General features: G+C 37.9%; 1 protein-coding gene across 1 annotated transcript in view; it reads right to left on the bottom strand.

The window, feature by feature from the left end:
• PIGN (phosphatidylinositol glycan anchor biosynthesis class N) overlaps nt 1–14,443 on the bottom strand; it is a 101,740-nt gene that overhangs the window by 35,330 nt on the left and 51,967 nt on the right. The window contains exons 13-16 of the mRNA XM_082281536.1: nt 8,270–8,348; nt 4,533–4,715; nt 1,150–1,286; nt 47–146 (exon numbers count right to left, since the gene is read on the bottom strand). Coding sequence (XP_082137662.1) covers nt 47–146; nt 1,150–1,286; nt 4,533–4,715; nt 8,270–8,348 — 499 coding nt within the window. The remainder of the gene's footprint in view (nt 1–46; nt 147–1,149; nt 1,287–4,532; nt 4,716–8,269; nt 8,349–14,443) is intronic.

Genomic DNA, 14,443 nt, shown 5'->3' with positions numbered 1-14,443 from the left:
ATTAGCAATGAGATACCTTTTTGATACATAAGGATAAAATACTTACTAGTATTTCAATTCCCAGTATACAAACCAAGAGGAATCCTATAGATTGACCCATATGAAGTGACAAAACATTTGTGGCAAGGTCTTGAATAACGGGAATTCTGTTCAAAATGATGGAACAAGATAACATTTATTAAAAAAAAAACCCACAGAAATAACATAGAATTTTACCTTTACAGGGCAAGGATGGGGTCAGAACACAAAAAAAGTTAGAGGTATTGCTGGTCCTGCCCAGACCCCATGCGTGATGGCCAGATGATCATTCTGCCCAGTTTTACTCAATAGAAAATCTACAACAAAACCCTCCAGCTTTTTTCCTCCCATATTTGGCACATCTTTGCCAGTGTTTGGACAAGCTTCAGATTATTCACTACCCCAACTGACTCTGAGTATATGAATATTTTTGGTTTATGTTGTGCTTAATGTCTGTCATAACTGATAAAACATTCAGAAGCTTTATAGAGAGAAAAATCTTCCCTGTTAGCTTTTCCTGTGCTTTATGAGACAGCTCATTATCTAACTGCAGTTGGTCTCATTTTCTCTGAATAATACTGAGTTGGTATCTACAAATTGCCAGTAGATCAGGAAAGTAAATAGAATCAGAAGATAACAAGTATTTTTGGGCCTGAAGTAATAGGAGACCCAAACAAAACAAATATATTTCAATATGGGAGTACATTCCTCAACATGACTAACATGTGTTCTCCAAAAGTAGCTGGTGTTCAGCATGCTTGACACTTTGCAGGATCATTTTGCAAAATAAGTCAGCTGCTACAGGTATTTGCAAAGATTTTAGCATTCTTTTGCAACAGCTATGAGAGTACTGAAATTTTTTTTCATGGAAATAGTTTATTTTATTTTTGCTAATAGAAAAGATATCTTCTAGAATTGGCAACTGTATCAGTCTGTTTGGACACTACTCATTATGTCAACTGAAATATAAACCAGAGTCCTTTGGAATGTCTCAGGAAACACTAAAGGAGGTTTAATAAAATTGTATCTAACTTTTTTCTCCCAAATTTATGGGAAAAATTTAATTCTCTACAAAAAGGAAGTCCAAACCTGGTCTTATAACAGCAGTAATAAATTGCATTCTTTACTTACTCTCTCAAAACTGCATACCATACTGGCACTGGCAAGAGACAGTATACATAGTATGTCCAAGGACATGTTTGAATCAACAGAAAAAAAGCTATTATCATTCCAGCAGAGGCAAAACTGTAGAAGAGAACAGTAGATTTCTGAAAAACAAATGTTTGGACAAACATTCTTGAAACAGGAATAACATGTTTTAAACTACACACTATTTTCCATTTGTTAGTTACACAGTAAAACAAATGCTATTTTAACACAGCCACACAAGCTGCCATGTGTCTCTACACAACTCTAGACAAAGTTGTCAGCCAGATTAAAAAAAACAACAGTAGGGTTTGAAGATCTAATTGTAAATATGTCTCTTCATAAGGTCCTGCAGTAAAATCTGCATGCAAAAGGCATACTTGTACAATCTGGAACACAATATATGCAATGTTTAATGGACACCTGAAATCCATCTGAAGTTAGAGATGCTAAGGGTTTTGGGAAAAAGGACTCTGAAGTTTAGATTCTAAAACCAGAATATAACCTATTCAGTTCAAGTTCATGGCCTTACAGTCAAAGCATTTAATGAAATTCCATCAGCATATTTCCTCCTCCTGCTTGAGACATTTGTAAGAGAAGTAATTAAACTAAAATATTAAGCATTAACTCCTACCAGAAAAAAACCACAACTATTCAGGATCTAGGAACAGCTACAAAAGGAGGATTGTGACCAGTCTTCCACAGGAGAAACTGCCTTGCTCAAAGAACCCACAATTTCAAAATACAACAGAGGACTAGTGTTGCACAGCACTAAAAGGTAACATAGCTACAACTGTTATTATATTTAATCCTAACCTACAGCTCCTGCTTTGGGCTTTTCTTAGTAAAAGAAATTCGGTATGGGATTAGAATGTTATGTACTCAAAGAAACATGTTCTCAGACTGAGAGCACTCTTAAGGAGAAACATCAAAGAAAGAAGAAAAATTTTAAAATGGGTTATCTCAGACAGGCAGGTCAGTCCTAAATCATCAGATAGCATCTCTTTTTTGTGCAAAGAGAAGCATTAGACAGTCATTCTGCATCTGCCTTTTATCTGGTCATTGAACTATTCTTCCTTATGCAGGGACATTCAGATATCAGAAGAATTACTGGTAAGGGAAGATTATGTACAAGTTTTAAATAAACAATTTAATCTTTATGTATTACAACTGGACATAGCAAAGGCAGCTTTTAGTGTAGGTAATGATGAAGACACTGTTTTCTTCTGCACAAATGCTAATTTTTTGAAAGAGTTAAGTAGACAGATACACAACTACATTAAATATGCTGAGAAGAAGAGACAATCAGCTAGCAGTTCACCTAGATGGATTAACATCTTTTCTGGCTCGCCCTCCCTGTAACTGATGTACAACTGCCTTGATCTAAACTGACAGCAAATGCAAGTTCTAAATGATTTTTAAAATAGAATTTTTGCTAAGATATGCCATTAGACTAAGAAAGGATATGTCATATAGAAAGCTGACCTAGGGCAATTTTATTAGTTTTAAATTTTACATTTGCTGACATATAGACAGAATGAATATGTATATATATGATATGCACACAATATAATTTATCACTGAATAAGTAAACACACACAATCAACATTTTATTCCATATAGCGACATAAATATTATAGAGTCCAATACAGTCAGTCATGCATTGAAAATGGAAACCAGATTTGCATTTCTGTAAATGTTTAAAATAGACTAAAAGGTTATGCTTCTTGCTAGGCAAAACAACATTCTATACCAAAAGAAAAAAAAAACTGCTTTTTTTACATACTCAGCGTAAGAAACAAAAACTTTTAAAGATATACAGGATATGCAGGTCCATTACTCAGAGGCTCCTTGATTTTTAAAGGTGGTGCTTTGCAGGAGGCTATTTGTCAGTGGTAGATTAGTCTCTCAGCAAATTTCTTTAAGTTGCTCCAATATAAGCTATAAACCAAATAACTTCTGTATATGAAGCATTAGCCTCGCTTTGTGATTCTCCAAGTATTTAGGAACACTAAAAAGGTTTCTACAGAAAAGGGCCTGTTATGAAAACTGAGGGAAGAGAAATTCTATAGACAAAGAACTAAGAAACCGAATTTTTTTCTGCCAGTGTCACTAGCATAAAATCTGCCTTCAACTAGTAAAATCAATATACCAAACTAAATCTACGTCAACTAAGAATGCAAATTTTTTCCTTAATGTAGTTATTAATATTCCTGATACTCAGTCTATTTATTGTAATTATTTTGTTTGTATCTAACATAACATGCATCCTGAATTATCTCCTCTCAGTTATTTGATGAAAGAAAACCTAAATCACGCAGTACAGCACTTATGAATATTTTCCATTTTAATTTTGTTTGAGCATTTTCATTAAAGGTCAAGACTATCTCATTTCAGCCAGTAGTAAAAACCTCAAGACAGCATGATAGGAATCTTCTCAGCATATTATATTGAAGGCAATAAAGATGCTAAGTGAGCGCTCATTCTCACCTACATTAAAAAATGAAACAATTCCTTCTATTCTGAACAAATTCTTGACGTTTGGGAGAATTTTCCCTCCCCTGCAGGCTTTAATCCTTCTCTAGTGAAATGCTAGCTTTTTGCCTATTCACCTTTTTGAGGTCTCTTTCCCTGATGAATGACTGAAAATAAATTAAGTTCGTAGGATTTTATACTTTGTGAAAAATCAAACCATAATAATCTTGTCAAAAAGAGCTTCCTTCATCTTTCATGTCTTCTGCTGCACACTTGCAAATCACAAAGATCAAGAGAGCACACCAATCTGTGAAACAACAGCTCACCTTCTATCAAAGCAGGCTATACATTTTAAAAATGCCACGATTGGACTGCACAGTTTCTGAGAACAGATGTAAAATTGCCAAAGAGGGCAGGAACAAAATAATTTACGTGCTGGGGTTTTTTTGGCCTTACAGTGAAGAACATCAATGAAACTGGAAGGCTGTATTCTGTATTCTTCTAAACAATTATTATTATAACAGAGTGCTGTTGATGCTGGAAATTAAACCTGGTTAATTAAACCTGGGAAAATCAAACCCGGTTTAAAGACAGACCCTTTAATAGTTTTAAATCATTATGTTTGCTTACACTTGCATTAGCATCTCAAATGGACAGCTGCAGGAAGAAAAACTGAAGAAGCACAGTACTGCATACTCAGACTTCCACAGTTTAGGAATACTGATCCTAATCAATGGATTTAGCAGCAACACTACACAGGATTACAGTAGCTGGAAAACTCAACACCTTACAAAAGAAGTGTAAGGTGTGCAATTTATCCTGCACAGAGTCACTTAGCACACATATAATACTGAAAACTGATAGAAAAAAATAATTGAATGCTTCCAACCTACCTTTTCATTAGTTGGGACAGTCTTGGTCAAATTGGTGTGGGCCTTGATAATGACCAGAATCACGTAAGTCGTCCAGCCCACAAAACCCACTGCAATACTTAGACCCAGGAATAATCTATCATACTTATGGTAGTAAGACAAGCCTTCCAAAGCAAGGTTAATCAGGGTTTTGCACAGGGCTACCTGGAGGCAGACAAAACATTTAAGCAACATATTAGAAGAGTGTGAGCTTCCCATTCCACAAATTAACCTGACAGCAACTGGAGTTCAAGCAGCTCCACCACTCTTGGCACATGTGTCCTCTCCATGCTCCGGTATAGTGTTTTGGCCAGCACCAACTGCTGGAGTACACACTGCTTGGGACTCCTGCTGGATATCAATTCAACCATCACCTGGCTCCTTCACCATCCTCCCTGGCCATGACAGTCATTAGATGGTGAAAGCTACACAGACAGCACACCTTGAACACCACCTATTAACAAGCATGCCACTTCGTTTTCCCACAAGCATTTGACTGTATATATTCCAGTGTAAGTTACCCCCTTAAAAAACAGTCACGTGCTTCTGAAGGCACATTTACATAGGAGGAGGATTATGGATGCAACTGAAACATGGTCACTCTCCACAGCCTGAAGCATTCCCTTCCTGGGGTTTGATGTCCTCCACTTCAGTAAAGCCTGATACTGCAAGAACCATCGGTGAATTCAGAGACTAAACTGCAGTCCCAGATTCATTCACAGAGCATCTGCTTGTAGCTCTCAGGACATAAATCACTTGGAAACAAAAAGGGTTGTACCCAGTTGTAGCAGGTTCAGTTCGTAAATCGGGCAGAAACACCAAGTGTAGTGGTTTGGTCCAAAATACTCATTACTTACTTATTTACCTTCTGTGAGATAAGAATTAGGAGAAAGCAAAGCCAGCACAAAACTTAAAAGAATATAAAGAAGTTTATTAACAGACCTAAAAGAAAGAAAAAAAAAATCATACCACACCTTCAGAACACTTCTCCTCCCCTCACCTTTCTCCCCTCTCCCACTGACAATGTAAAAAGACAACCCTTGAGATGTTCAGTCAGTTTACCACTTCCATAATAACCCTGTTCAGTTCACTTAGGGAGAGGAGTCTCTCTTGCTCATGCTATGGAGACATCTCCACAAGATGTTCTCTCATGGCTCAGTATCACAGCGAGACAGCTGCCCAGGTTGGTTCTCTGCCCACATGTGAGAGTCGCTTCCCCTGACTTGCAGCTTTCCCCACAACTGCTTTCAAGGGTCCAATCTTGAGCTACTGGGGTACTATTTAAAGGTTGAGCTGTTCAGAAACAAAGGTTCTCTTCACCCATCTCTGAGAGCATCTTCATCTCTAGGAATAGAGGCCCTCCCTCTTCCCTGGGAGAAAAAGGATCCTCATCATCTTCATCTCTAGGACTATCTCTGGGAGCATCTCTAGGAACAGAGATCTTCTCCTTCCAATTTGGAGCAAGAGTCCTCATCACTTCCATCTCTCCCTGTTCAAACTTCTCATCAAATTACAGCTGCTTCAGTATTTGCTTATTCCAGCACAGGTACTTTTGCTCACAAGTACAGTTTGAACGCTCCACCCCCCATGCTTTCATGGAATTACAACAGGTGCTCTGATATATCATAGTCCATCACCACTATAGCTTTACAACAGAATTTCAGCTTCTAAGCATCTCCTCTTTCTCCTCCCTCAGGGTTTCAGCTCTTCCTTCTTTACTGACTTTGGAGCACTAAAAGGGTTAATCTCACCAGGGCCTTGCAGATGGAATTTGCTTATCACTGTTGGTCACATGATCTTTGCTGGGCAGCGGGGCAGCTTCAGCTGAATCTTCAGCCACACTGGAGGGGGGGTGTGTAGAGCCAGCCCGTGCTGTCTGCACGGAACAGGGACATGGGGGCTGCGGTGGAACAGGGCCGCACGGCTCCAGGATGGCTGTGTCCCGGCCCCGCTGGGCTGCACAGGCCCAGGCCAGTTACCTGTCCCAAGGCCGGAAGCAAGAGAGAGCTTTCCCGGGGTTTGTCCATCCTTAAATGTGGACCACAGAGGCGTGTCAAGCTTTTTTTTAAGTGGCTTAAAAAACTGTCAATATTCAAACTAGCCAGCTGATAGGTTCTGTCAGGTCATAGAGGAAGCTGTAAGCACGTCTTGGCAAGAAAATCACTTCCGGAGCTATGCTAACCCATGACACCAGTCTAACCACCGGTCCCCTCACTCCATGCCTCCACTGGGGAGACACCATGATAAAGACCATGGGTTTTCCCACCGTGACTGTCATTTGGGTGTGCTGACCCCTGTGATTTACCCAAAGATGGGAAGCTCATCTGTGTGATTTGGAAGAGTACAAGAAACAGCTGAACGTACACAATGAAGGTTTTTTATATGTGCAGGTATCCAGTTGGGATTCAAAAATGACAAACACAGAAAAAGGTACGGCAACTACTGAAGAGATCACAAGTCTGCCAGTGGGCAAACTCACCCCAAATGACATCTATTCTATACAATTATAAGCGCATATTTGCAATACAAAGAGCTGCAGGGTTCAGGCAAAGAATCATCCACATCCCAACTTCTGGGAATGGAACAATCTTTCTGCGTTGCAATACAGGATGCTGAGGACAACCAGGGCACAGGCACAAGTCTGATGTGTGAGTGATCAAAGACTGAACTTAAATCCCTGGAGCACTCCAACAAACAAGGAGTAAGATTTACATATAACCAACAAGACAAAATTGCAGGTTCTACTCCTGAAATGTATAAAATGTCTCCTAAAAGTAAATGTGACAGCCAAGTAGAAGTATTAGGAAACAAAAAAGAAAACTTTCTCCCACAGCAAAATAGATCCATTTATTTAAGACGAACTATTTCCACTTTACAACAAAGCAAGTAAAAAGGCATAAGAATAAAATAGATTTAGCTGTCCTGTGCATAAAATAGTAATTTATTACCCTAAGAATCATATTAGGAAAAAAGAACTGAACCCTAACACATAATGGAATTCTTCCATGCATCTGGCAGGTTAAATATGATCTTACATATTCAATATTTTCATGTACTTTTTAACACAGAAGTCAATGACCAAACAAAAACTATTAAATTGAAAAAAACTGGTTAAAATGAAAGACTTCTTGGTATAATTTAGCTCTACAAATTCTTTCCGTGAACATCAGAATACAAGTACCAGTGAACCTGCACCCACTGAGTACTCTGTCACACAGTGAGTGTTAGCAAGTGCTTAGGAACGTAATACTGGAACTGAGAAGCATGGTTCTATGTATGGTTCCCAGTCTGACACACTGAAATGTGAAAGTGAAACCATGAACAGTTGGTTCAGGTAAAAGAACAAAAAAAGCAGGATCTGTGATGAAGCAAGATACCACACATTTTTTTATGCAACTAGCAGCCTAAGAAGTGTGAACATGAACTACATTCCTCAGTTTATCTCCCAATTTACCCTCTTCTACTGTGGAAAATAAAAACATACACTGTGTGTCATTATATTACGGAATGGCAACAAACAATTTAAGAAGTATGAGAAAAAAATACAGTAGGTCAGTATTATTCATTATAACTCATATCAAAATGCAAAATTTTGGAGACTTCCAGGGGGGCTTTGAGTCAACGAGAGGTGCATCATAAGGAAGGAAAAAAGTTTTATTTCTCAGTTCATTATGATTTAAAGAAAACAAAATATTTACATAGAGCCAAAACAGACTTACTGCTTCATCGTACTTCTGCTGCTGAATATACAGTCTTATTTTTTTTAACAAGTTGATCTGTTCAGAATCAGAAAGAGGTCTGTACAACAAAATAAAGAGATATTAATGATTAATTTTTTCTGCTCATGAAAAGAAGAACTTTGCAATTAGAAGAATTAGTCTGTAATGAAACCAAAATATTCTGAACTTCATTAGAAGCAATTAGGTAATTGAGACTAATCTATTCCTCTGCATTCATCTTCACACGTGTCAACACAGCTGCTTTTTAACTTATCTCAAAATCTTTGCATTAACAGACATTTCTTTTATGTAGTTGATCCCATCTAATCTGCTGAAAATTATCTCCCTTGTGCATTATTATTGAACATTGGTCTGGACAAGAATCATGGCACATACAAAAATTAAGCAATTTAACTGATTTGAATATGGCTGTAAGCAGTTTATAAGATAGCACTGGATGATTTGCTTAGGTTCCACGCTAACAGTAGATGATGCCTAACAATCTTCTCTTTGGAAAGTATGACCTTGTCTCCTGTTACACAAGCAGCTATCAGCTGAGTCCCCAGAGCAGGGGATAACACAGTTACCTGGCTACACTGAGGTCAGTGATAAAAATCTCTTTGATTTTAATGAATTTGATCATCAACCTAAACAATTGCTACCATTCTTCCCTTACAGAATGTAGTAACAAGGACAAATAAGCCAGTCAACCAAACTCTATCAAATGAAGGGAGAAGGACCTGTTGCTCCTGTACCATTTTCTTCCCAAGTTTAGGGACAGCAGCAGGCCTGAGAATCCCAGGCTGACCCTGCATAAGTTATAAGCCACAACACAGTCACTGTTACTCTAGACACCACGGGCAAACCACCATGGGTCACAGCTTTCTGCAGCCAGTGAATGCACACAGCAGTTTTCCTTCACACCTTCCACAACACAGCAGAGGCACAGCACCAGCTCTCAGCATCCACAGCACAGGATGGCCCAATTGCATGCCTCTCTCTGCCACACCTGCTCCTTTACATGCCTCATAGACGGACCACCAAACTCATGTTTCAGGCAGTGGCAAATCAGGTGACTCCCACCATTTAAATCAGCAGCAGTTGCCTGGGTGGTCACTCAGCTGAACCACGGGAGCAGGTCTTGATTTTATGCAGCTGTTGCATAGAAATGCTCATTCCTGCAGCTCCCAAACAGCTATGAATCACTTTTGCCTACAACCCAGTTGATAGGCTGATACAGCAGTTGATACATCAGCAATACATACATATCATCCTTTGAACTGTGAAAAATATTCCACGTATTCTGTGCCTGAACAACCTGAATTTTTATTAGTAGTAACATCCTGGTATATTTTGATGCTATTTCGTTAAGTTCAGAGCACAGTAGTATTGTGCAGGAATCTTCCAAAACACTGAATAATTGGAACAGCAACTGATCTTACTTTTGAGAAGAGTAAGTAACCATATTAAGAAAATATTTGTCTCTTTTCAATCTAGAAAAGAATTGAAGGATGATACCTATAAACAAGTAGGAAGAAAGAGGTCCCATGGAAAAGGAAAAAGGGAGAAAAAAGATGGTCACAAGGTCATGGTAAAAGTTTGATCACCTTAACTTTGAGGGGAAACAAAGGATTTTAGAAACCAGACTTGAAAAATAGCAAAGTGAATGTTGGTTGTTTTCTGCACCTTCATGACATGTCCCTCTGGAAGCCAACCTTATGTGTCGTAGAGGAAAGGGAGCAATACACCCACCCAAGCTGGGAGTTTCACCATGTGTGGAGATTAATAGGAGGAGGGAAAAAAAAAAATAACATATCTTAGATTTTAGGTAAAGATTAAAAAAAATCTGGAATAAATATTCAGAAGCTTTATTTAGGACTTAAACACATTCAAGACGTTCCTATGTTCCCTGTCTCATTTTTATTGTTTTACCCATACTGTTTTCTGTGAATTATATCCTTGTCATATTCAATGCAAAATCTCCCAAGTCAAAATTATATTTTACTTCATATTTTTAGTCCTTTAGCTATAACCCACTTATTATCTTTTTATTCTCACTGAATCATTATATTATTAATGAACAATAGTCTTCACCTATTCCTTCTTAGAGGACAGCACCTAGGATCTCTGTACATGGATGGTGTAACAGAATAAAAGGGGTTTTCAAACAGTAAAATGTTGAGTAAGTCAAACACTGAAAGCAATTATTTTGTCAAATGGGGTTACCATTGGCAGGTGCATTGTTAATTTTCAAAAGCTAATATTATAACACACGTTTTACCTTCCTTACATATATATAGTTTTCAAGAGGTTGAATTTACAATTGTCTAACAACTGTTTTTGTAAAATTTATGAATTTCACCAGAAACTAAGGATTATTCATATATAACTATGAAAATGCAAGGAGTGATCATTATCTTAAGATATTTTTTACCTCTGTATTAAACAAAAAAGCAAAGAACTGATTAAAGAATTTTTGTTACCAAATATGCTGATAATCCCTCAATTAAAGAATAGGCTTAGCTCACCATAAGCAGTTTATCATCCATTGAGGACACTTATTCACTTCCTGAAGCTTACAAAGTAGATGAGAGATTTAAAAGAAATTTAGATGTAGCAGAAAGCATAGAGACAAAGATGAGCCATGAACAAATACGGAAAGTTACCTATGAAAAAAACCCATGGACTTTAGAAATGGTGGTTCTATAAAATCTACAAGACTTGCCAAAAAACAAAACCACAAGGAAAATTTAAATCTGAGAAGCTAAAGCTTGAACTGTTCTTAGCACCACTTGATTTTAACTTAAAGTATTTTAAAGGTCTCCAGTAGTAGACAGTGTTAGGAAATAATAAACTGATAAGATTTATCTCCCTGTGTTTTACTGTACAGCATCCCAGAGGCACTAGTAAATGTCAATGTATTCTCAAGGTGACTTAATACATACATCCACACAAGTAATGTTATTAGCAATGAAGTGAATTTACTGATCATCATTAGAAAGATTCTGAACTCTAGAAGGAAAACTACAGTGTATGTGTATATGGTCTTGCCAGCTATCCGTCATCAAAATCCAATTCTAACAAATTCAAGATGAATAGTCTTGACTAGTAAAATCTGAGGTCTTCTTCCATAACACAAAAATACCTGTCCTATTAAGAGACACACACAAAGAGAATTCAGTCAGAGGACTCAACTCTGTCCTTCTTTCCTTAAAAGTATTGCCAAACACATGCACTGAAAAGTGTAGTACTCAGAGGTTTAACTCAAAAAAAAAAAAAAAAAAAAAAAGGCAAGAACTCCATGGTCACGTAGATTATAAACACACACACATCCACAATACCATCAGGATTCTAAAGACAAGATTACATTCTTCCCAGAAAACGATGGTGGTTCTGGAAGAGTAACTTTATTTTTCATTATGGCTAGCAGAGATTAACTTCCTGGTTCCAGACAGAAATCACAGCTTCATCCATGAATAAACATAATTAATTATGAAACAAGATGATTGGACTAATCATGCAAGTGCTTGTAAACTCTCTCTTCTGAGATGTGAGTTACCCTTGTCATAGGTATACCTGACAAAATTAATCTTTCCAGCACATCATTCATGCTTCATATAAGCTAAGCTATTTGACAGCAATTCACAACAAGGTTGTGATGAAGAACATTCACCATAGCAATGTCAAAGGGATCTCTCTTTGGCCAATGAGTCTTGTTTATCATCACACTACAGAAATTACCATCCCCAACGGCATAGGTAGCATGATGCAGTCAAACCATGAAATAAAAAATCTCAGAACAGAAGGAGATGCCTTGCAAATATATCTGTATCCACCACTGCTAGTTTGTTAATTTTATTATGCCTGGTTATTTGGGTAAAGATTTATGGTAATTTTATTGCACAGTAAAATTTCCAGAATTCTACTACAGAAAGTAACCCCTTCGTGTCTGTCTTAGTTGAACACTTAAATTGCTGCAGATTTAATAATGAAAGTCAGGGAAGGATCACAGACCTGTAGATGAAAAGTACAAAGAGAAAGACTGAGATCTTCACCTAGCTCACTGTCAGATGAAAACAAATTTATTTCAGCTGCTTCACTATACACACAAACCCCATGTACCTGTGTCAGCTCATGCACATCTACACCCCTCTATCACTGCCTTTTCACTCTTCCCATCAGAAAAAAAGAAAATACTGTGCATCCTACAACTCTTTAAGAGTGGCAAGATTTGCAAAAGACAGTGATCACATTCCTATGACCCTTATCCAACAGCAAATCAGAAATAGCTGTACAGCAGTCTTCTACCTTTTTATACTGGCTATCTGGGAGATGGGGAGGAAAGCACCAGCTCCTCCCGTTGATGCAAAACGAAAAAGCTAAAGGAGATGGACACACATCCCTTGACCCTTGTGATAACCCCATGATGGGAGCAAGCATTTCAAAAAAGTCTGATAGGATTTTGTATAGGTGACCTTCTGAACACCATATAAAGGAGAGCATCCAAGGCCTCTGCCATCCAGACACTGCTGGGGGCAGGTGCCAGTGCCTCTCTGCTCTCTCCATGGGAGAAAATTGCCAGCAACAGAATCAGCTGAGTATGTTCAAACTCTGTTGCCGCACACCCCTCTGTGAGAGCACCATACTACAGAGAAGAGATGGCTTCCACTCCAGCAGTTCAGCAAGCAGCTGAAATAGTACTTACAGGACCCACTATTACTGCTTTGATCCACATAGCAATAATTTGATCCAGTGCTGGCAAAATGTCATCTTAAAAGTGCAGATACAAGACTGGCCTGATGTTTTAGCGGGGCTGCTATTCAAAAGCAACTGAGCCAGTGCAGCAACAGGCTTCAAAAATGCAGTCAGTCTCCCCTGAGAGCTGCCTTCAAACATTCCCAGTGCACAACAGAGATGGCGCCTGAGAAAGCACCAGGTGGGTAATGGGAGAGTAGAGACACAGATCTTGCATTCAACATTATTCATGTAGCAGAAACATGATTGCACACTTATTTCTGTTCTACATCAAATTTGCTGCAGTTAGCAACCCATGAGTACAGACACTTAATATTGATGACAATGCAACCACAAATGAACCCAACTTTGCCATTCTCTTGTTTCTTTCCAAAGTACTGTGCACAGTCTTGTAGGAGCTGAATGAAATGCATATGAGAAAACTTTCCCAGCTCATCCGTAGCAGAGAACAATCAGAAAGACAATGAATGGCAAGGGATGCAAAGTCTTGAGTTCATTCAACAAAATGTGGAAAAATTGACCAAATAAATATTTCAAAAGTCAAAGTCTGGAACCATGATATTTACTTTCTGTTGAACTTGCTGTGCAATACAAAGTATATGATGTTACTGGGGGCAATGATCAGGAAAAAGAAAGCTGTTACAGTTCTATGGACCTCACCAAATTACTTATTTACATTAATTTTAATGGCCAGAAGCCAATTTTTTCCCATTTTCAAAATGCGTTCAATTCCAGTTCTTTAGATGTGCCTTTTCAGAAGAAAGAACTATTTTACAGTATCTGCCAAAGACAGACTGAAAGCACATAGTATGAGATACAGAGACAACCCTTTGCATACATTTTAGTTTTGATCAAAGAGTGAAGCTTCAAAGATTAAACAATTTGGTGGGTAACTCAGTGATCCTTAATCTGTTTAGATGGCCTTAATTTTACTTGTTTACTAAAATATTTTCAGGTAAGCTGCTAAAAGAGGCAAGTCCTAAGAAACCTGATTTTTATCATTAGAAGATACATGTTCATTACAGATTTTAAAAATTACAGCCATAGTTTTAGTATGCTAAAGTTGTGCTTTTTAAAAGAAAATGTGCTGTAGATAAACCTACACTAAAGAGTTTATAACAGCTTCATAAAGCCCGGAACCCACAATATTCCCTCTCCCAACTTAATCTAATCTCTTTGCTCCTGCTGTTCCACTGCCAGGAGTTTCAGTTTTGGAGGTTCTAAATTTCAAGTGGGTTTTTGTATTTCTGGATTTTCTGACTACTGTGTTTAAAATTTTAGTCAGGTAGTCTAGTTGTAGGGTTGTAGTCAGCTATCTTTGCAACTCAGTTTTCCTTTTTCTTTTAAGAAGCGTTAAAAAGCACTGCTGGCACTCCAAAAGAAAGAAAGGATTAAGGAAGTCAATAAGAGGCTCCTTTA

The sequence above is a fragment of the Coloeus monedula genome (genome assembly GCF_965178545.1).
Source record: "Coloeus monedula genome assembly, chromosome: 1".
Classification (NCBI taxonomy): Eukaryota; Metazoa; Chordata; class Aves; order Passeriformes; family Corvidae; genus Coloeus; species Coloeus monedula.
This window is presented reverse-complemented; position numbering and strand designations above follow the sequence as displayed.